Source organism: Sorghum bicolor, chromosome 4 (assembly GCF_000003195.3).
Source record: "Sorghum bicolor cultivar BTx623 chromosome 4, Sorghum_bicolor_NCBIv3, whole genome shotgun sequence".
NCBI lineage: Eukaryota > Viridiplantae > Streptophyta > Magnoliopsida > Poales > Poaceae > Sorghum > Sorghum bicolor.
Genome location: NC_012873.2, coordinates 16345878 through 16367634, shown reverse-complemented (window position 1 = coordinate 16367634; position 21757 = coordinate 16345878). Strand labels below are relative to the sequence as shown.

Below are 21757 nucleotides of genomic sequence, written 5' to 3'. Positions count from 1 at the left end.
TGATGTGCAGAGCAATACCAGTTTTGAGCAGGAGCAGTCCACAGGGGTTCAGAGCAGCTGGGTGGTGCCCAACAACGGCGCCATGGCAACAGGGGTCCAAAGCAGCTGGGTTGTGCCCAACAATGGCGCCATGGCACCAGGGGTCCAGAGCAGCTATGTGGTGCCCAGCATCGGCGCCATGGCAACAGAGGTCCAGAACAGCTGGGTGGTGCCCAACAATGGCACCATGGCAACAGGGGTCCAGAGCAGCTATGTGGTGCCCAACAACGGCGCCATGGCAACAGGGGTCCAGAGCAGCTATGTGGTGCCCAACATCGGCACCATGCCAACAGGGGTCCAAAACAGCTGGGTGGTGCCCAACAATGACGCCATGGCAACAGGGGTCCAGAGCAGCTATGTGGTGCCCAGCAACGGCGCCATGGCAGATCAAGACCTTGATGACTTCTGCAGGTCTTTACTGGCTAAAGTGCCGACCAACTGCGCCGTGCCGGACTTTGGCAACATGGCCACCAGAACGCTGGGCGCTGGCTGCTCATTGGTCTGCAAGTAGAAGATTACTTTCTGGTCAAGAACTAACTCAGGAATCATTCGGAACCAAAGAGCATGGAACAACCGTTTCTAGTCTCAGGTCAAGAAGCTGTTCGGAGATATGCTGGGGGGCTCAGCTTGTAGCAAGGAGAAGCTGTGCCAGGGGACTGCACCACCAATTTTTTGTAGCTAGAGGACTAGGATGTAAGCAGCTTACACTCTGCAGTGACTTAGGAAGTTTATTATTCAGTGGTGGAAAGCCACCCACTAATGTAAGGTCCATATATATGTAATGTTATGTTATTCCCTATAATCTGATTCAAAAATATTTCTTCTCTAAAATATTCAATTCATAATTGCCCAGGAATTTGTTGAATCATGTACAGTACCTATATATGACCTACAAATATATCAGTAACAGCTGAGATTGCTGTGGAAACAGTGCACGCCTTATCGGCTGCCCAAAATACTACAACAGACTAATCTGCTGATTTAATCATCACAAAACTGCCGTATAAGCCTATATCTCAATCTGGCAACCTTTAATTTTTTGTCTGTATACCACAAAAAATAGCTTGATTACCAACTTGTGTGGGATGCCATGCAGCCGTCATACCACCTGGCACTGGAGCATGCAGCTCCTATCTAAAGCTGACGCCTTGAGAAAATCGATGCAATAATTTTACTTTTTCTTTGAAATTTTTGGGTTCTTGCACATGCGGATGCTTGCAGGAGTAACCTCCACTAGCTCATCTTCTTGGATAAACTCTATGCAGTCATCCAAACTGTAGCTTAAAGCTTCATCAAGAACCACTGCAAATATGAAACACGCAGAATTCAACACTTGGATAAAAACCTAAGAGTCAATAGATACAAATATATTTTTTCCTCTCAATAGATACAAATATTGATATTTTTTCCTCCCAATAGATACAAATATTGGTAAAGCATTAAAGCATTTCCATGTATATATTGCTCATTTCAGCACTTCCTGCTTCTCAGGAGGAACAAGCTACATTGCCTGCAATACATGACTATATTCCAAAATCTCTACTCTTTCTTGTTCCAAAATTTTAACATTTATTTTGCAGTAGCTAAATTGAAAAGCTTTTCAGAAGAGAACTCACGGTCACAGTACACAAATTCGTCATATATAAGAATTAAAAGGTTGCAGGTCTGGTAGCAACAAAAATGGAAACCACCAAACTGTCAAGTGCTGAGAGAAAATAAATTATTACCTGTAGTTTCCTTGTTGGAACGAACATTTGTAGCAGCCTTTTTCTTGCACACATTAATTGCTAAATCACCAGGTCTCTGATGGATACCAACAATTTGACCTTTGTAAACATCCTGCCCTGGTTGGACAAACAACACACCTCTTTCTTGTGCATTAAGAAGTGCGTAAGAAGTAGTGCTTCCATCTTCAAAAGCAACCTATATCATTTTATTGGAAGTTAGATGCTGGGGAAAATTTAAGAGAAAACCTCACTGCTTTTATTTTGAACTTATTCATACCAAGGATCCCTGATCACGTGAGCTAAGATCCCCAGCCCATGGGCCATAGCTGTCAAAGATTGTGTTCAGTATAGCTCTGCCACGAGAAGCTGTAAGAACTGCATTCCGAAGTCCAATGAGGCCTCTGGTAGGAATCTTGTATTTTAGCAATGTTGTTCCCTCCGGCCTACCATTCAAAATGATACTCATCAAGGCAATGACTCAATAACACAAAGCAGAACGCAAAAGACTGGAGTATAATACGATTAATACAAGCCAAGTCCATAATTAAGCTTATCTTAATTCCCTTATAATTCAAAACTGACTTTTTCATAAACTAGAGCAATTTCACCTGTTGCACGATTTCTACACCTGTCAGCAGATAAGATGAATGCTTCATAATTAAGGACATCGCAGCTCCCAGCTAAATTGTGCAAACTGCCATTGTTTAACTCACAGAAAATTAACCAGTCTGTTGGGTTTTGTTAGTTTGGATAGATTCACATTAAAGTAGTTTTTTCCTCAAATAAAATTGTTCCAAATATACATGGCGCTAAGAGTATTTAATTAAGTTACTCTCTAGTCCCCTGTGTTGAAAATAAATATATGTCATTCAAGGATGGAAATACTGGACTAAAGAACAGAACTCTAAGGTTGTTCTATGAAACCAGTTGAAGCGTGATAAGTCGGAAGAATATTGGCACTAGCTCTTATAGTCATTCCTATATCAAAATAGTATACAGATTGTAACCAAGCATTTCGAGATAATGAAAGTATGGTACAAACCCATCAGCTTCCATGTCAACCATTTGTCCACGCCTTTTTCCCAAAAGTTCAACAACTGATCCCATGGACTCTTCTGGGACCTCAACAGCAGCTATCTGTAGCATAACAGCACATATTAGTTAAATGGGAAGTTGGGAACTGAGGACAAAGGAGTTCCAGGAATAATGAAGTAATAAAAGAAGAGGTTTATTGCTAATAAACCAGTAAATAAATGTATTCCAACTCTATATATACAATAAAGTATAGACTTACCTCATAAGGCTCTAGTAGTTTTCCATCCACTGTCTTGTTTATGACCTTTGGAGGTCCAATCATAAATTCATATCCTTCTCTCCGCCTGCAAAGTTCACATTGTTCTTAAGACAACCAAAAGTCACTGAATTAATGAAACTACCAAATTTAAGTTCTTACATATTCTCTATCAATATTGTGAGATGCAGTGTGCCTCTGCCACTAACAAGAAATGTATCAGCAGTTTCCCCATCTTCTACTTTCATAGCCAAATTCCTTTCGAGCTCACGATATAACCTGTCACGGAGATTTCGGCTAGTAACGTATTTCCCCTATAATAAAGAAAATGAGAAGAAGTAAATTTGTCAGAAAGAGAATAAACCAAACTATTGCATTATATTTAACATGGTATAGTATTTCACAAATGATGTAATGACACTATCATGAAGGGCAATCATTTACACAATTCATTAAGATACATAAGAAATTTAGCTTAACAATACCGACTTTCGATTATTAGTTTCCTTATTATTGTAGTTAACAAAAATTATTGAAGCATAACAATGCCAAAGTACTTTTATGGAAAATGTACAAAATACCATTTTAACGTGAAAACTGAGAAAACCTTCTATCTATAATTATGGCTTCTAGAAGGTTGACTGCACGAATTTAGAACAACGAATACAGAATACAAGAGATCATATGGAGTAATCAGGGTATATTTTATGGATTTCCCAACTCTTTAACACAGAAGAGCATGTTAGGAAGTACATATAACATATTTTTTGTTAGCATGGAGGATAGATACCTCCCGTCCAACAAAAGGAGATGTATTGATGGAGAAAGACATTCTGACTGTTGGCTCCTCCACTTTGATAGTGGGCAATGGTGTTCCTGTAACTTTATCAGCTATAGTTTCCCCAATCTGGATAGTTCAAAGCATATAGAATCATGTTATAAGTATAAATATGAACTGGAAGATTGAATAATGAATATGAATGCACAGACACCTACCATGATATCATCCATTCCACATACAGCACAAATGTCACCAGCACTAACAGATTCAACGGGGACGCGGCTGAAGTTCTGATAAACGAAAAGCTCACTTACTTTACTAACCCTGCAAGCATCGTCTGGTGTACAAACCTGAAAAATATCTTAATCAATAGACACTCTACTGCAATAATATGATAACAGGTAAAGAAAATTTTCTAATTTTATTCAAAAGAAGACTTAATAGACTTTGGAACCAATAGATGAAATAAAAACTTGACCAACAAGGAGGAACAATGTGGCATTGTATATAATAAGAAATATGTGACCGAATTTGAGTCGAAGAGGACCTTGGTGGTGCAGGGTTTACCCACACCTTCCACGGATTGAGCTAGACTCAGATCCTTCAACAAATGAAATACATATAACGAGAAACTGAATCTGAAGACCCGATATATCACAATAGTTTCATTTATAAAACACAAAAATAAAAAAAACTTAACCCCAACGGCATTGTTTGAGAGGTAGAAACCATAATCACTCTGGGCCAGCAAAGGGACCCGAAGGCTGCATACAGCGAGGGGCATTTTTTAGTGCAGCATCCGGGCACAAACTCGACCGAGGAGCACCACTATTGGGCACATCTAACCACCGCCTGTTGGAATAAGTGAATTGCCCACCTCTCCCCATCAGCTTAAGCTTTTGGGTTGAATTGGTCGGTGCATGCAACTCAATATGGTATCAAAGCCAGAGGTCTCGAGTTCAAATCCTGGTTAGCGCAATTATATAAAATAATTGTTGCTCGCTCCTATTCCACGTCTGAGGCCTGAGGGAGCCTCCACGTGAGGGGGAGTGTTGGAATATAAGTGAATTGCCAGCTTAAGCTTTTGGGTTGAATTGGTCGGTGCATGCAACTCAATACCGCCCACCACACATATTTGTGCACCACATGCAAGGCTGGGAGCCAAACTCACAACCAGTTCGTTGACAACAGTGAACCACCAAGCTATCAGTTCGTTCACATGAAACACAATAATTTCTGACTATGTCATAACATTTGCTCACATGCATGTTCGGATCACAAGGATAAAATTCGAAATAGAATGCACCAAGTAAGCTTCTAAAATGTAAGATAAAGAGACGTGGAGGCTGCTCAGGCCTCAATTAATCCCAGCAGTTCCTTTTATCTTATATGATTTGCTTTACTCACAGACTTCCTCAAGAAATTTGAGATGAATTATAAGGCGCCAATCTCAAATAGAGAAGGAAAAACTCAGGTACTCATTAAAAATGCTATACATTTTATTATATTGCAAATGAAATTTACCAGCATTTTGGCATCAACTCAGTAATACTTTATCCAACATATATGTAGTAAAGAACCATATAACACCTCACTGTAAATGGATATTTTCACTCAGTAGAAATTTCAATCTCTCCTTTGGTTGAGCCTGTCTGTGATACTACCACGTTTTATACAACTTTCTAACTGGAATGTTCATGTTCGCATTATTAGGCCAAAACATGCATAAGCAGAGCAGATTTATACCTTGACCTCCATGCCACGCTGAAGTTCTCCTGCATGCAGCCGTCCAATTGCTATTCTTCCTTTGTGCTCATCATATTCAGTATTAGATACCTTCATAGAAGCCAGCAATTAAGCATTGATATGGTGGCAATGAAAGATAAGTGCAGATATAGGCTGTGAACACCAAAACATGTTGAGAAGCCAGAAAGCTGTCTCAACAGAAAATTTTTCATGATAAAACAATTGGAGCTCTATAAGCATGAAGCCTGGAAGAAGCAACAAAATAGATAAGGTATTCATATTATGTGTTCAAATTAGCAATGGCACCCTTTTAGTAGAAATGAGTGAGTGTCCATGTGACACTAGTTTGGGAGAGATCAGCTGTGAACATGAATCGAGATTGGAGACTTAGCAATCCAAGAGTAATAAAAATAACAATAATACAACTATTTCTTCATTGTGACTGTCGGAAGTAATTAATTTTCAATAAAGTTTTCTCTTTCAGTGAATGCCAGATATCAGTCATCAACAAGAAACACCTATAAATTAATTTTCCATGACATGGCTTTCAGCATTTTAGGATAACGCTGTTACTCATATTTGATTCGTATAATTGGTTAAGCATGAAATTTAAAGTTTCACCACAGATGATGGTGCGTTAACAAACAAAACAGAAAAGAAACTATTGTTCTACAGTTTAGGAGGCACAATTCATGAAACAAAATCGATAGTTGCTAGTAACGGAAGCATTTTTAGAGAAGCTGCTAAAACCACGACTCATACACATACACTGCATCGACTGTGAACAATATTCAAGCACCAACCATGCAAATCAGAAACAGAACATGATGCGCCAGAAAAAAAGAATGAAAAGAATAAATTTGTAACTCACAAGCATTTGCAGGGCACCATCTTTCTCAATGCGTGGCTCTGGTATGCATCTAAGAATCGCCTCAAAAAGGGGTCCTAGGTCATCAGCTAAATTTTCTGGAGATAGACCAGCCTTTCCTTTAATTCCACTTGCATAGACTGTTTGGAAATCACACTAGAATGTTCAAACAAAACATGAACATGTGGATTAGGACAAGACACATGTTGATAAACTGAAAACAAATTATATGAACAATAGGATAGCCATAATTATTTACCTGTTCATCAGTTGCATTTAGTTCAATAAATAGTTCAAATGTTGAATTCACCACAAACTCAGGACGAGCAGTAGGTCTGTCGATCTTGTTTACAACTACAACAACAGCATGTCCAAATTCTAGAGCTTTCTTCAGAACAAACCTTGTCTGTGGCATAGGCCCCTCTACAGAATCAACCTATATGACAGATAAGATTCAATTAAGTAGAGGTTATATATAATATATACCACATTAGTGGTCTACCTACTGTTTTTTCTTAAAGAAAAGGAGGATGTACACGTGTTTCCTCAATGTAGATTAATACACTATTCAGAAAACCAATTTGATAGGGGCTTGATACCATGCAGCGAAAAAGGGAATATGTACACATAATGCGAGTACAACATTTGATTGAATATATACAAAAGGCACGTCAAAAATTGGTAGCATCCCATGACTATGTATGGGACAGCTAACTGCAGTAAAGCACATTAGAATCCTAAAAATGTGTCAAGTCCAAAAATAACCAAACATGAAAGGAGAAAAGAGCCACTGTTTGAAAACTAAAACAAAGTCAAGTAGCTAGTACCACTAGCAGAACTCCTTCCACCATGTTGAGAACACGCTCAACCTCCCCGCCAAAATCTGAATGCCCAGGAGTATCAATTATATTGATTTTAGTGCCCTTATAGGTTATTGATGTATTCTTGCTCAGAATCGTGATTCCTCTTTCCCGTTCTAGGTCATTTGAGTCCATTATTCTTTCCTGCACAACTTGATTATCTCGGAAAACCTGCATAAGTTAAGCAATTAGCTTAATCCAACAAGGAGATCATTTCACAGTAAATGCAATACTGATTTTTGCTACAACATGGTGAGAGAACGGTGATCTGATTAAAGCAAGTTCCACAAATGGTTTATAATTTATCCCGGCTCCATTGTTACAAACTCCTTTAATATGTTTTAATTTAACACTGATTTGTACTTTTGTAGTCTACTAGTCTTGTAGAGGTAAGGCCCCAGATTGAATAAAGAGACACTATTTTACTTAAAAAACAATCCAGATAGTTCAATGAAACCAACCAAACTGAGTGAATAAAACTAAGCAATAGGCTTCTTGTGGGATGGATGGAAGTAGTTTCTACTTTCTAGACCATTTACAGGTCTCAACAAGTAGAGCACACCCACCACAATCATCTAGATTTTACAGGGTTGTTTAAGCCAGTATTCAGTAAGAGATGAAGTTCTGGTACCATGCATCCACAAGTAAAAACCGTCTTACTTCCCAAAAATTGTAATCAGGGAAGTAAAATTGAATTCCATCAATTAGTTTTTATGTACTTATATGACTGCCAATTATGGGACTGCTTCTAGAAGTGTGTATACATATTAAATGTCAAAAATACTGTTTGAAGAAAGATCAACTTAGGTTTCCAACACAATCTTTTTCTCGGACTCAATTCTCGTAAAAGTCAAATGATATGACAAAGCAACGAGATGATGAGAAAACAATACATACCATCCAATGCGAAACTAACATGTTTGTATTAGACCATTTAAAGCTGTTCTGTTAAACTAACTAACTGAACAACATAAACACATAATAGTTGACTATCCATGCAAACCAAGTAAAAACAATCCAGCCAATACAAATTCAGATGTTCAGTCAGTATAGGAGCACCATCACTCTCTATAAGTGGCAATTAACATGCTACAACAAAGATATGGAGCAACAGTTAAAGGTGGTAATAGTCTTGAACAAGATATATCTGTGAGATATAGATTGAATGGTGGAGAGATTCACTTTGCAATAAATCTCTGATAAACATAATCACAAAGGTAAGAAATGCATACTAGAATGTACCTTGGCTTGCCTTAACATTGAATCCACCAAAGTTGTCTTCCCATGATCAACATGAGCAACAATTGCTATATTCCTCACATCTCTTCTAGTTGCTTGACTACTCTTCCCTGCTGAATAATCCAGTGAAGAATGTACATTAAATTGGCATTGTTTCGACAGAAAAGAAAGGGAGCCGACAGATGCAGATAGAAAACAAAATGGCTTGAAGGAAATTTTGGGACAATAAGTGGTCACTCAATGCTTCAAGAAAATTTGATGAATTTGAAATTTTGAATTTGCACAAAGTGAAGGGCATTATATAAAAATGCAGATGTCATCAATATGGACCACTATGGCACTACTTTGATAAAACCGATGGTGTAGCCGATGATCTATCGTCAAGCTTCATTAAGCTCCAAGGACTAACTGCTCAATCATGCATTAATTAAGGCTTTTGTAGCTATCAGCTTTTCTTGAACCCATGATTGCTGCAATGGAGAGAAATGCATCCTTGTGTGACTTGTTCATCTAATTACAGAAACAGGCAAACATAGTTGTAGGCTTGTAGCAATAGGTTGCTCAAACGTTCCATGAACAGCGAGCAAACCGTGGAGCCTGACAGATAGAGCTATCACGTTCCGCAAAAAGAACACATTAGAAGCCCACTGAAATGGACTCAGGAGCTCACTATGATAAATTACTAATCCGAAAGTAAAACATTGATCAACTCATGACGGCGCTAATCTAACATCGATGCCGTTCACTGATCAAGCAAAAAAAAAAACGTACAACACCGTTCGTGGAATTGAGAAATTAGGGAGAGTCGAGAGGAAGCAGGAGTTGGTTTACCGGAGGGAACCGGGGAGCCGGCGACTTCCTTGACCTGCTCGAGAGAGGCAGAGGCCCTGAGAGAGCGGGTTCTCCGGCGTCGGAGCGAGCTGGGGGCACGCAGCAGGCACCTTCCGGAGGCGGCGAGGTGCGCGGAGCTGGCCGGCGGCGGCGTGGGGCGGCGGGCGGCGGGGCCGGCGCGCAAGGTGATTGTCTGCATCTGCATGGTGGCCGGAGGTGGAGGGGGGTGCTGCGGCGGGTGGCTGCGGATGGGGTTAGGGGGGTTTTGTAAGGCGGGCGGGGAGCGCGAGTCGGGAGTCGGGAGTGGCGGTGGAACCCCGGCGGATAGCGGCCACCAAAGCTACCTAGCTCGGGTGAGTGTGCCGCTGCAAGGGAAGCCACGTCGGCCGCCGGCGCGCAATCTTGGTCCTTGGAAAAGCGGGAGAAAATTCATCTTTTTTTCGCCTTTTCCATTTTATTTACCACCAGTATATGTTTGGCGTTCCTTCCATCATTTATAAATTTTCTCTCAAAGAAAAAAAGATGTTATTCATAGTAAAAGCGAATGAGTACGGAGTAGTAGTAGCAAAATGTATAAATCCTTTAGCAAAACACGGTTAAAGTTCAAGGACTTAGGCCTTTTAGTTCCACCCAAAATTCAAAAACTTTTCAAAATTTTTTGTCACATCGAATCTTATAACACATGTATAGCAGCATTGAACATATATAAAAGTAACTAATTGCACAATTTTGTCTATAATTTATGAGATGAATCTTTTGAGTCTAATTAGTCTGTGGTTGAACAATAGTTATCACATACAAACAAAAGTGCTACAGTACATATAAACTTTTCATATCAAGAACTAAACAAGGCCTTATGTGTCATAGCCCTAATGACTTCTTAGGCCTTCCGTAGTGTTAGCTCAAGCCTAGAAATGTGAGAGAATACATAAATACCGCTCTCTACACTACAGCTTAGTGATACTTGTGTCAAAATTTTGGGAGCGACGCAAGAAGATGCATCGGTGCTCTAAGATTGAAAAAAAGAGTAGCCCATATAAAGTAAAGTGAGTAGGAAGTGTGTGAGAGAGCTCCTAAGAGCTTCCCCAGTGCAGACTAATACAAATATATGCCTCAGTTGTGTAGACTAGGTTGCCAAAATTTACGGTGCAGGCTACAAGACTATAGGTGCCTAGGCTTGGACAATAAAGTTGCCACTTTTATTTCTCTGTTGTCCGTTTTTTCTCTAGACTAGGTTGTTTGCCCATGGAGATGTTCGCTTCAGCTTCAATAGCTGCTTTTGTCAGCTCAAGTCGTCGACTCCCCAGCTGACCACTCTAACACCCCAAAGTCGGTGACCCGGAGGCCAGCTGTTTACCTAGACAATGAGGTTGTATGCCACCATGGAGCGATGGGGAACCCTTAATGAGGCATTGTGCCTGCCTCAGTTTTTTATTGACTGATGGGGCCCAGCAAAAGATGAATGAGTGATGCTCTATATTGTAGCCTAGCAAGAGCAATGCCAATTTCTTGTCTGTGAAGCTTAGATCTTTTTCAAGCGTCCTTGCACATTGTGAAAGACATTAGAAGAATTTAGGTATCAAAGTGCTAAGAGGCTTTAGAATTCCTACAAATGGATGGATCTACCTCGACTTGAGGTATACTAGAACCACCATCATTTCCATTTTTTCCATCAAAAGATATGTTGATCACGTCATAGTGTTGTGACGTACGTCTCTTGAAAACCACATGCACCGACCACCACGGTTTCTTGTTAAGCTATATTGGAAATTTGGGATTACTATTTTGGTGCTCACTACACATATTTTTTTGTCTTATATTTTGACAATATATGGATGAAAAGACTCTATCACAGAGTCCAAGATACTTAACTACATATTATTTATGATATTTTGCTGATGTGGCAGCATATTTATTGAAGAAAGAGGTAGAAAAAATAAGACTCCAAGTCTTATTTAGACTCCAAGTCCACATCGTGTTTGTGGCACTCTCCATAGATCATCTCTTTATGATAAATGAGCTATGTCCTTCTTGTGCAAATTGTTAAACTTTATGTGTCTCCTTTATCTCCAATGTGAGTTTGTATCTCAGGACTTCCCAGGTTGATATTGAAAGTTTTCCTGCAGGGGTTAGTCCAACAAAATATACCAATATCTACTCAAGCAGTTTTTAGTTCAGTAACCAAACTAGACTCCATGTCTAATCAGATTAAGGAAGGCTATTTAAGCTAAGCACCACGCTTAATTTAAATACCAATGGAAGTATGTCCAGTACTTCCAAACCAACACTTACTTAAGATAAACATAGGTAGCATGATGGCATTTATAGAGATCTACTCAAATGGAGATGAAGTAGTGTGATTAGTATTTAACAAATCAAGCATCTCTCAAAGGTAGGGACAACCAACATAGCAACATGGCAAAGGATGTTTTTATGTAAAGTACTCCCCCAAGCTTGAATTTTGCAAAATTCAAGATTGGATGAATTTAATTCAATGTTGCATGATGATTGGTTGGTCATACCTTGCGCTTGTCATTCCTCCGATCTTCTTGCTCCAATCCTGGAAAGGTTAGTGGCAAGAATACCCGAAGGAATATTTCTACAATTATCTCAATATGCTCAATACACGAGGCAATATTGCAAATAATTAGAAGTTCATGTTATGATCTGATAAGTGGTTGTTTTAGGACACTAAGCTTGTCCTTGGGAAACCATCAATCAACTCAACGAGATCTGCAATATTTATTATAGACATATGCATCGACAACCGTCCTTTTAAAGTTTTTATAAATAGAAAAGAAGGGGTTGGAGATCTCAAATGTGGTAATGTTGGAGAGACCAATTGATTGGGAAGATGTTTTATATGAGCAAGGACTTGGTGAGGTATTTATGAAATAACTTCCATGCTCAATGTTGTTTCTCTCATTCTCAAACTCCAAGGATGATTCTTCATGAATGCTTAAAATTCCTCTAGGATTGTCTCTCAAGTTTGTTTTATCTATCCATTCAATGGTGATAGCACATGGATTTTTAATGCCCTCTAGCCATTGATGTTGCTCTTCTCGATCCTCCTTCTTATGCATGGGATGTCTAGAGAGATTCATAGGATTATCGGGAGGTTCAAGAGAAAGAGCATAGTAGAAACTATTAAGCTCAAGGATGGGATGGATAGCCGAATCATGGGATTGAAATGTTTGGAAATTGGCTATTGAAACTTCCTTTCCTCGTCTGGGAGATGATTCCTTCTCTATCTCTAAGATTTTTCTATGAAGACTAGTACAAGAAGGATGTCCACGAATGAAGACATACCTTCCTTTACTAATAGATAAAGAAAGAGAGACTCTACCAATGGTTATATAATTAAGACCAATGTGAAAATATCGAGAAAAACATGGTCTTGTAGGGCTAGGTCTGAACCAGAATTTATAGAAAGATTAACAGATTCCCTAGGTGTAGCTAAAAGTGCATTATCTTCTTGATTAAAAGATAGGACCTCGGCTATAGAAAAGGGTTGGTTTTGACCTATTGTAATTAACTCCGGACACATATCATAATTAGGGGCAGGACTTGTTGACTCCCATGGTCTATGGCTGGTCTCCGAAGGTGCAAAGAATTCAATAATAGGTATGGAATTTAAGTTATCCATAAAGATAAAAGTAAAAAGATAAAAGAATAAAAGTATAAAAGTATAATACAAGATAATAGCAAGACTCAAAGTTATCTCAGCAAACCGTCTTTCTCCCCGGCAACGGCGCCAGAAATGCTTGTTGATATTTGGTAACGCAATAAGGAATTGATCCGCAAGCGCACGGATATCGGTGAGCATTTCACCCGGGAGGTTTTCCAGAGTATCGTATTTATATTTTTACCACTAAGAGAAAGGGTGCATCTGACTAACCAAATCTATTGCTACTATCCCTTTAGGCTACAAAGAATGTTTCTCGATGTGAGTGATGTATAGAGAAGACTGCAACCGTAGTCTCGTTCTAACCTTAGTAAGGATGATCTACTGTTCTATTGGGGAAGCTTACGGAATCTAGACACCACAAAGGATGTTCGACCCACACCTATAAACCCTACCCGTCCTGCTAACAAGATATGGGATACAAAGGTAACTCGGAAATGTCACGTTCCTCGCTACTACCACGGTCCAGCTAGTCAGGGGATATCTATGAGTACCCTAGCCTAAACACCACGTTTACGCTAGCAATGATTACTCTAATACTCAACCGGAAGAGGATTAAAGTAAACTCATAAACCAAAGAACAATAAAACAAGAACTTACTAGAATTAGAAGTCGAATTACTGAAGAATCTTAGAAGCAAGCCTCGGGTTAGGAGACTTGATCCCGCAAGTACAACTCGGAGTAGACACCGATAGGCCGGCCTTCCTCCGATCTACACCTCCACTCTATCTCTCTCAATCTAGTAGAAACTAGAAGATCTATTTCTACTTACATTGGTTGCTAAGCCTAAAAAGAAATATTATTTAGAGAAGAGGTTTTCCTTAGAGGGCACCCCTCAACTCTATGATAACTTCTTGTCTTCTCTAGGGGCCAGGGGGGTCTCCTTATATAGTCCTCCTCCTCTATGCGTTTTTGGGTCGGTAGGCGATGTGGTACTATGTTACCCTTGATCCTTTAGGTCGGTGAAACATCGTGTGCGAAGAGAGTCCCGAACGGAGTCCAGGATAGGGCGGGCGCCCTAGGCCTGGCCCCTTTCGGCCTCTGCTTTCTCCCCGTGGCTTCTGGAGTCTTCTAGATGGTAGAAAATTACGCGGTGTGTTGATATCTCTATGTAATCCCGACATGTGGGCCTTTCTTCCTTATTTCCTGATAACCCCCTACAGAAATAGACAAACACCAAAACTCGTGGAATTCTGTCAGATAAACCTGAGTCTAGGTGTTGGTTGCATTTGGATCATTTTCTTTATTTATTTGATGATTATATTTGGTACTTAAGGATCATCAACAGTCGCAAAAAAAATGTATAAATCCTTTAGCAAAACACGGTTAAAGTTCAAGGACTTAGGCCTTTTAGTTCCACCCAAAATTCAAAAACTTTTCAAAATTCTTTGTCACATCGAATCTTATAACACATGTATAGCAGCATTGAACATATATAAAAGTAACTAATTGCACAATTTTGTCTGTAATTTATGAGATGAATCTTTTGAGTCTAATTAGTCTGTGGTTGAACAATAGTTATCACATACAAACGAAAGTGCTACAGTACATATAAACTTTTCATATCAAGAACTAAACAAGGCCTTATGTGTCATAGCCCTAATGACTTCTTAGGCCTTCCGTAGTGTTGGCTCAAGCCTAGAAATGTGAGAGAATACATAAATACCGCTCTCTACACTACAGCTCAGTGATACTTGTGTCAAAATTTTGGGAGCGACGCAAGAAGATGCATCGGTGCTCTAAGATTGAAAAAAAGAGTAGCCCATATAAAGTAAAGTGAGTAGGAAGTGTGTGAGAGAGCTCCTAAGAGATTCCCCAGTGCAGACTAATACAAATATATGCCTCAGTTGTGTAGACTAGGTTGCCAAAATTTACGGTGCAGGCTACAAGACTATAGGTGCCTAGGCTTGGACAATAAAGTTGCCACTTTTATTTCTCTGTTGTCCGTTTTTTCTCTAGACTAGGTTGTTTGCCCATGGAGATGTTCGCTTCAGCTTCAATAGCTGCTTTTGTCATCTCAAGTCGTCGACTCCCCAGCTGACCACTCTAACACCCCAAAGTCGGTGACCCGGAGGCCAGCTGTTTACCTATACAACGAGGCTGTATGCCACCATGGAGCGATGGGGAACCCTTAATGAGGCATTGTGCCTGCCTCAGTTTTTTATTGACTGATGGGACCCAGCAAAAGATGAATGAGTGATGCTCTATATTGTAGCCTAGCAAGAGCAATGCCAATTTCTTGTCTGTGAAGCTTAGATCTTTTTCAAGCATCCTTGCACATTGTGAAAGACATTAGAAGAATTTAGGTATCAAAGTGCTAAGAGGCTTTAGAATTCCTACAGATGGATGGATCTACCTCGACTTGAGGTATACTAGAACCACCATCATTTCCATTTTTTCCATCAAAAGATATGTTGATCACGTCATAGTGTTGTGACGTACGTCTCTTGAAAACCACATGCACCGACCACCACGGTTTCTTGTTAAGCTATATTGGAAATTTGGGATTACTATTTTGGTGCTCACTACACATATTTTTTTGTCTTATATTCTGACAATATATGGATGAATTATATAAGGACACTCACAATGCAAGACTCTATCATAGAGTCCAAGACACTTAACTACATATTATTTATGATATTTTGCTGATGTGGCAGCATATTTATTGAAGAAAGAGGTAGAAAAAATAAGACTCCAAGTCTTATTTAGACTCCAAGTCCACATTGTTCGAGGTAATAAATAACTTTAGACTCTATGATAGAGTCTGCATTGTGAGTGCCCTAACAACAACAACAAGAAGAAACGGAAAGGTATACAAAACATTTTTATGCAAATAACTCTAAATAATGATTTAGAGAGTAAGTTTTTTTTAAAAAAACTTTCGGAGATACTCTTAGATGATGATTAGTGTGTTAGTGAAGTAAGCCTTCAGTGATTTAGATTATTAGTGTGGGTACTGTGCGTTCAGCAATGAAGCCGGCATGGGGCAATCCGCTCGGACTAAAATTTCGAGCAATTGGAGAGAAAGGGGACAATCTGTTTGTAGTGGAATTTGGCTGTAAGCCTGATATGGATAGGGTGCTGGCAGGCACCCCATGGATGGTGGGGAGGTATGCTATGATCTTGCAGGACTACAATCAGAAGTTGAGTGCCTCAGAGATCAGCTTTGATCGCATGGAGTTATGGGTGAGAATCCTGGATTCACTAGTAGGGAAGTTCTCATCGATGACCTTCACCATTGGTCACTGAAGATGCCAGAATGGTCATAGAGGATAATTTGTGACGATTTGGTGACGAAAATGACTTGGTCACTGATGGCGCGTCACACATGTTCTGTTGTGACCAATTGGACATTTTCGTCACGGATGGGACTTCATTCCGTGACGAAATAAACATCGTCATGTTATTGAATTCAATCGATGACGATTGGTTTTGGTCACGGATGAAGGCTGGTTTTGGTCATAATTCGTTGTCCGTCGGTCGTCCTAACGCCATCGCTAACGGCGTTAGTGTTGTGTGACGTCTCCATTTCGTCACAGATAGACCCGCTTTATCGTCATTATTGGCTGTTTGGAATCGCCCGACGACGTATGCCACGTGGCAGATGACGTCATCGCTGACGTGGCAGATGGCGTCATCGCTGACGTGGCAGATGACGTCATCGCTGACGTGGCAGCCTTCGAAATCGTCACAGATACATTTTGAAATCGACACAATACATTTTCAAATCGACATAGATACATCTTGAAATCGACACAATACATTTTGAAATCGACACAGAATGCACTTTGAAATCGACACAACACATTTTCAAGTCGACACAGAACACGCTTTGATCATCACAGATACACGAACACTTTGGTCACAAAAGTGCATATAGTATTTGAATTGGAATTTGCAAATGATACTAGAATGACCACATAATTCCATAGATGAATAAAACAAGTATTCCAGTTCTGATTTAACTAAGCGATCAATTCCAAATATGAATAAAACAAGTTCACACCATCACCACTTGGCATCACTACAGTTTTGTTTGCACAAACATAACATATAATAAGAAGTTGCCACCCACGAGCAACTTTTGTTACTGACAGCAGCACCGACCAACAGCCCTCATGTCGAAGAAGAAGCGTTACCATGGAAGGACAATAGCTTCTTTAGGAGCATATTGGTCTCCTCCATCTCCTTGGTGTTCTTTTCTGTTAGCTTCTTGTACTCCTCCAGCTCTGTTGTTGTCTTCGTCAACTTTTCCTCAGCTTCTTCACTCTTCTTCTTCAGCTTGTTGAGTTCACCTTGAACAGCGGCAGCCGCTTCAGCTGCAAGTTGTTCCCGAAGCTCGCTTTCATTTGCTGAAGATGACTTCGAGGATGTTGGTGGTTTCATGCCAACACTCTTCAGAAACTGGTTGGAGCTGGTCTGCGTGAGCACCTTGGACACGAGCTGCACACTGGATGGTGGCGTCTCGCCTTCAGGAACTGGTTCAGCCCTCAGAGCCTCCATATTAAGCTGAAATTTCATGGATAGAACAATTATATGTTAATGGTGATGACCAACAACAAGCTGACAATTGTTAGTTATTGCAATAATTTGAGAAAACATGTGGCACAAGATGTTTATAATGAAATAATAACCAATGATAGAAAACTTCAAGTTGTAATCATGGTTGTCTAAAATATTTATCAATCCACACAAGTTCTATTTTAAGACAACTAGCCAATATGTACAGAAGTAGCTACATTAGAAAATTCTTTAGAACTACATAGTCAACCCCACATATAACTAATTTCTCATAGATAGACAAAAATATTAACTAACCATCACTCTCTCCATTGACATAACAATTAGATAATAAACAAGAGCAAAAATCAGCAAGCAGATACAAAGTGTTATCAAATGAACGTGAGAATCTAAGATTTTTACAGCTTGTGTAAATAATAATCTGCTGCATTTACAGAAATATATAGCAGTTCACATTTGCTTTTCATAGTTAATAATGGATAGATTTACCAACAAATGAATCTCTGAAAGCATGTTTGGATTAGCAGCTAACAATGACAAGAATTAAACAATGTGATATAAATAGATTGAAGATAGCAAACTGAACTTACAAGTGCTACCATTGCTGGTTCACTGATGCCTTTTTTGGAGCTTGTATGGCAGGTCTGGAAGGCCTCCACGGCATCTAATTCTTCAGTCTGATCTGTGTTGGGTTTGTTTTTGTTTTTTTTCTCTTGCTGTTTCATTGATAAACAATAACAGCAAAGTTGTCTCAGATCAAATGCAAGAGAAGTGGTGTGTAATTGTGGAGGTATTTCTACAAGTTACTTTTGACTTACATATGCCTGTAAGTGTGCCACATAGCAGCGAGAACCCGTAGTCTGTTGATACTTGACTTTACTGCGGTTCTGCTTGTTCTTTTCACATGTTTCCTATGCAAGAATTAACATGTAACTAAGATGAGATGATAAGGTCAAAATGAGAAGATCATTTGGAAAGGAAGAATATATGAGAAGAAGCCCATACCATGTTCTTTGGATCAGTCCACTTTGCAACTAGTGTCTTTCACTGTGCATCAGTCATGTAAGGAACAGGAGAAGTTGTAGGAACCTCATTTGCAGGTACACCATTAAAGTATTTCTGCTTGAGACGATAGCGCTGGTTTTTTACTACAGAGCGCAGCATATTAGTGCAAGCTTGCTCTGTTGGCTTGTCGGTTTTGTTTATGGCCAAGCGCCCCTAGGCATATGATAATTCCATAGTTAGTTAGCCAATTCAGGTTAAGCAATACACAAGTTAAGTATATAGAGAATAGTGCACTTACACCAAGCTGTCCCACAAAGCTGTCATAGTGGTCTTTCTTGTAATGTTTCCAATGAGTTAGGATAGGCATGCTTTCGCGAATGATGATGCCAGCCTCTGATGCAAATTTGGCAGCCTGAACAGGTTCATGTGGCCTTGTTTTGCCTGCTTCAACAACTATGGGCAATCTCCTTCCCATAGCTTTAGTCATCTTGTCCAGTTGTTTTCCCACAGTTGGGACCCTAGGTTTCTTTGGTGCTCGCTGTGCAGGACCTACATAAAAGATTGAGCACTTAATGGAATGGTATAGTTTAATGCAAATTAGCTAAATATATGTCATATTTGTCTGAAACAGAAGCTGTTACTTGCCTTCAGTGTCTTCACCTGCATCTACATTTCCTTGATCAGCACTTGTACTGCCAATACCACCAGCTACACTATCTTCCTCTGCAGGTGTCATGTCATGATCATCAAGTCTAGGTGTCCTGTCATGATCAGCAAGTCCAGGTGTAGGAGAGCTGTCTGGTATGCCATCATTAGCATCTGTAGCATCCTGTACATTGCCCCCATCTCTCTCTGAAGTTTGTAGCCTTTTTGATGATCTGGTTTGGGTTACAGAAGTTGGCACCTGTGATTGGTCAAATGCCCTCACTCTCTTGTTCCTACCTCCTGGAGCCATGTTCACAGTTCTCTTCTTTGAAGACAGGGTTTTGGTTCTACCACTTGTAGGATACTGTAAACAAAAAAATGAAGTAAGCCATGTGCAATAATAAGCTAGAACATATATTAATAAGAGGTATGAAATAACAAATATGAATATGAAAGCAGGATCATATATTAAAGATCAGATTGAAAACATTCAAACACAATTATTCACCGTTCACTACATGGAAGGTTGAAGAAGCACCTTAATTGCCTGGGGATGTGGCTGCTCATCAGTTTCACTATCTCCTTGATCATCATCGTCAAGGAGATACTCTGATGAATCTGAATCTGAACTATCGGTTTGCTTGTTTGCTGATTTTCCCCCCTTTGTTGATTCAGGTTGTGGTAAAGAATTATTTAAATCAGCAGATAGTTTGAATAGACCCAGTTCTTGCATCCTCTCTTTATTCTCCGCCACACGTCTATCTCGGCTTCTCTCATAATCAGTTATTGGAGGTTGTATTACTAGCAAGATAGATAGGAACAAGCAAAATGTGTCTATTAGTTAATAATAAAAAAGGACTTTACTAACAACTAAGAGGTAAGAGCAAGTATTGGCTGCTGTAGAGCAAATATACTTGAGGTGATAGGTTATAGATTAGAGAAAAGATATATAAGAGGTTGTAAGTTCTGTAACAGTTAGGTTCTAATTAAATTTTGAACTACCATATTATATAATTTAACTTTACAAATGTAACACTTAAAAATTATACAACTTCATACCACATTATAAAATTTAAGCTATGGCATTACAAGATTTGTCCTGCTACGTAGGAAACTTTTAAATAGGACATGATAATCATTGTACTCCTCGCTAGGAAACTGTAGATTCTAAATTTGTAAAAGGAACTATGCACTTGCACATCAGAAAGTTTGTAAATGCTAGGTTAAAGCCCTTGAATGTAATCAACTGAACATGGTCCCCTAGTGCATCCATGCTGGTCATTAATAAGAATTAGCTTAATTAAAAGAATGTCCAAGTTTGTTACAGAACATGAGAATTACAACTAACAAAAATTAGAGATAGCCCGATCCCCCCCCACCTCTCTTGTAATGAAAGCTTTTAAACAGTACATTCTCTGGACATACCAAATAATGAAATTGGACACTCACTTTCTGCACAAGTGCAATAGACAAACAGTTCCCAAATATCTCTGACAGGTTTGTACTTCTAATTACAATTTTCTAACCCAACTGATTTATAACCTGACAAATTTTACAAATGAGTGTTCTCATCTCAGCTAACCTTTTCTCTTAAATGGTTCAAAACACTATGTCTCAAAAAAAAACTTGCTGTCTAGATGCATTACCTTCTTCTTGCTGTGCAGGTTGGTTCTTGCGTTGCTCCCTAGTTGCCACCATCGAGGTCGTCAAAGGGGAAGCAGAGCTGAGCGGTGAATCCTTGTCCCCGACGAAGAAGATGCAGTACTTCGATGACCCAAATCCTGCGATGGTTAGGGATAGGTTGTGGCGAGTTAATCTGGATGCAATGGCGGAGCTCAAACGAAAATTTAGATGGGGCACATCGCAAATACATCAATATCTAATCTTTGGAAAATTGCTTCTTAATGTATTTCTTCAGAGCTGCATCAATTTAATTTTCATGGGTACTTGGGCAGGATCCAGAACCGGCACTCATACTTTAAAAAAAATAAATCTATCCATAGTACTATACAGCCCTCGGCACGGCGCTGAATCCATCACCTAGCGACTCATGCCTATTTCAGTACCAATCCATCACGAAAAGTGTACGGCATTGTGGCTTGAATTTTATCCCCTAACTAGCGAAGCAAATAGGTGGCAGTTACTCATGCCTATTTCAGTACTAATCCATCACACCATTTGCACAGCCCTGCCTGCGTTACTTTTGCGAGCTCTGGGCGAGCGTGCGCCGCGTAGCTCGGGGCTGGCTGGGGCAGCTGTACCGTGAGGTGCAGTGTCCGGCGAGGGCTACGGTTGGGGACGCGAACGGCGGGCGAGGGACGCGAACGGGGCTAGGGTCATGTACGGGGCGCCGCTACAGCGCTGCTCCTTCGCTGGCCGGAATCAAGGAATACAGATGGGTACTAGTATCGAGAAATCAGATCGAGGAAGCAGGACATAGTGGGATGAGGTACCTGGATCATGGAGATAGACGGGGTGAGGTACCTGGACGTAGTGGTTGAGGAAGCAGATCGTCG

At 39.9% G+C, this 21757-nt stretch overlaps 1 protein-coding gene across 2 annotated transcripts; it reads right to left on the bottom strand.

The window, feature by feature from the left end:
* LOC8081627 (putative elongation factor TypA-like SVR3, chloroplastic) lies at nucleotides 857-9634 on the bottom strand. 2 transcript variants are annotated; one of them, XM_021459359.1, is made up of 14 exons: nucleotides 9383-9634; nucleotides 8555-8664; nucleotides 7280-7483; nucleotides 6712-6888; nucleotides 6456-6608; nucleotides 5585-5674; nucleotides 4054-4188; nucleotides 3848-3964; nucleotides 3220-3371; nucleotides 3061-3145; nucleotides 2809-2903; nucleotides 2044-2209; nucleotides 1767-1962; nucleotides 857-1341 (listed from the first exon to the last, which is right to left on the bottom strand). In XM_021459359.1, the coding sequence occupies exons 1-14, from the start codon at nucleotides 9585-9587 to the stop codon at nucleotides 1211-1213; spliced, it is 2016 nt and encodes a 671-aa protein (XP_021315034.1). In that variant the 5' UTR covers nucleotides 9588-9634; the 3' UTR covers nucleotides 857-1210. The 2 variants fall into 2 exon arrangements, with proteins under 2 accessions (XP_021315034.1, XP_021315035.1); XM_021459360.1 differs by having other exon boundaries at nucleotides 8555-8661.